At 62.9% G+C, this 1,712-nt stretch overlaps 1 protein-coding gene across 1 annotated transcript; it reads left to right on the top strand.

Annotated features, from left to right (window-relative positions):
- Positions 1-39: 39 nt before the first annotated feature.
- On the top strand, positions 40-1,704 carry LOC109365336. Its single transcript, XM_019611973.1, has 5 exons — positions 40-279; positions 377-514; positions 774-891; positions 976-1,272; positions 1,360-1,704. Exons 1-5 carry the CDS (start codon positions 185-187, stop codon positions 1,552-1,554), a joined length of 843 nt encoding a protein of 280 aa, XP_019467518.1. The 5' UTR covers positions 40-184; the 3' UTR covers positions 1,555-1,704.
- Positions 1,705-1,712: the final 8 nt, after the last annotated feature.

The raw sequence follows: 1,712 nt of genomic DNA, 5'->3' as shown, positions 1-1,712 counted from the left end.
TGAGTTTTGGGGTCTCCCAGGAACACTCCCTCCTCCCTCCCCCCAACCTGGGGGAGCAGCTCAGTGCTGAGCGCTGTCCGGGTGCTTTCCGCAGGCGGCCACGGTGCTGTACAAGCTCCTGCAGAACCTGGAGTACGGCCCGCAGGTGCGACTGCTTTTCCCGGAGCTCTTTGTGGTGCTCATCATGCAGTTGGTGTCCTCCGAGGAGCTCGGTCCGCTGGAGGTCACCGCCATCACCAAGAAGCCATTCCGCCCAACTGCACCTACCTCCGCCATCAGGTAACAGTGCCGTGCCCGCACTGACCAGGGGCACCACCCACACTGACCCCTGACCCCACGCTGACCCCTGACCCCTCACTGCCCCATTTCCATGCAGGATGGTGGTGGAGACAGTGCGCCTTTTGCTGCTGTGCACTGAGATGGACAACCTGGCGTTCTTCATGGAGAACCACAACCTGTGGTCACAGCTGCTGGGCGCTGCCAGGTGGCGGAATGGCCTGCACTCCCTCATCAAGTACGGCCCCAAACCCCTCCGTGTGCTGCCCCACACTGTCCCACACTCTGCCTCATATGGTGCCCTATGCGCTGCCCCACGTGCTGCCCTCCTGAAATAAGTAGGGATTAAGATGGGGAGTGCTCAGGGGTGCCAAGGCGAGGTGTGCAGATGGAAGAGCACACTGTGGGGCAGGATGGGCTGTTCCGGTCCCCCCCCCCAGCCCAGACCCGGTGGGGTCAGCCCCCAACACGGGCTCAGCTCTCCCCCCGTCCCACAGGGTGATGCTGAGGAACTGCCGGGATCAGTGCAGACGCATCTTCATCCACCTGCAGAAGCTGCTGCAGTACCACCAGCTGCAGTGGAGGGAGGTCCCGGCCATGGCACTCTACTTCGAGGTGGGTGTGGGGATGGTGTGGGGGTCCCCTCGGGGCGATGCGGGACTGAGCCCCCTCCTGCCTGCTGACCGCCTCTCATCACAGATGTGGAGCTGCCAGGGGCACCGGGAGGATGACGCCTGCACAGAAAAGATCTTCAGGAAATACATCCACAGCAAATGGCCAGAGAGCAGAGAGCTGGCGCTGCGTGGGCTGCTGAACCTTTACGCCAGAAGGATGCAGCTTCTGCTGCCCGACGTGCTGCTGTGGCTGCAGGACATGCGGGCTGATGTCAAACTGCAGGCCACGTGTCTGCTGCGGGGCATCCTGGCACAGCACCCCGCCAGCATCCGAGGTGTGCTCGGCCAGCTGGCCGTGCAGCTGCTGTCCTGCTTCAGTGAGGTGAGGGGCGCGGGGCAGCGGGGAGCACCCAAACACCCCCGCACCGTGCAGAGCTCAGCACCACTCCCTATGTGTGTTCCCTTCCAGGACAACACAGAGGTGCGCTGGCGCTCCATGGAGCTCTTTGCACTGCTGCTGGAGGCGCCGGGCAGGAAGCAGCTGCTGCCACAGGCGGAGAGGAGTCTGCTGCCGCTCTTCATCCACATGAATGAGGACATCCCCAACGTGGCCCAGGTGAGCGCAGCTCATGGGGTCACGGGGTCGCGGGGTCACCTGGCGTGACAGCAGCCCACCCTGCTGATTCACTGCATTATGAATGCTGGGAAAGGCCTCTGAGGTCACCAGATCTGACCAGCAATCCCCCTCCACACCCACCCATACCATCCTGCCAGATCCCTCTCCCTTGTTCACTCATACAGCCCTCCTAGATACCAGATCCT

The sequence above is a fragment of the Meleagris gallopavo genome, unplaced genomic scaffold (assembly GCF_000146605.3).
Source record: "Meleagris gallopavo isolate NT-WF06-2002-E0010 breed Aviagen turkey brand Nicholas breeding stock unplaced genomic scaffold, Turkey_5.1 ChrUn_random_deg7180001684337, whole genome shotgun sequence".
NCBI lineage: Eukaryota > Metazoa > Chordata > Aves > Galliformes > Phasianidae > Meleagris > Meleagris gallopavo.
Note: the sequence above shows the minus strand (reverse complement) of the source record. Positions and strands in the feature narration are given on the sequence as shown.

What these genes read in the sequence shown, in the direction of transcription:
- LOC109365336 (XM_019611973.1), top strand. Translation starts at nt 185, where the DNA reads ATGCAGTTGGTGTCCTCCGAGGAGCTCGGTCCGCTGGAGGTCACCGCC. An exon ending in GGCCTGCACTCCCTCATCAA is followed by an intron (nt 515 to 773) that starts GTACGGCCCCAA and finishes CCCGTCCCACAG; the next exon opens with GGTGATGCTGAGGAACTGCC. An exon ending in CCATGGCACTCTACTTCGAG is followed by an intron (nt 892 to 975) that starts GTGGGTGTGGGG and finishes CTCTCATCACAG; the next exon opens with ATGTGGAGCTGCCAGGGGCA.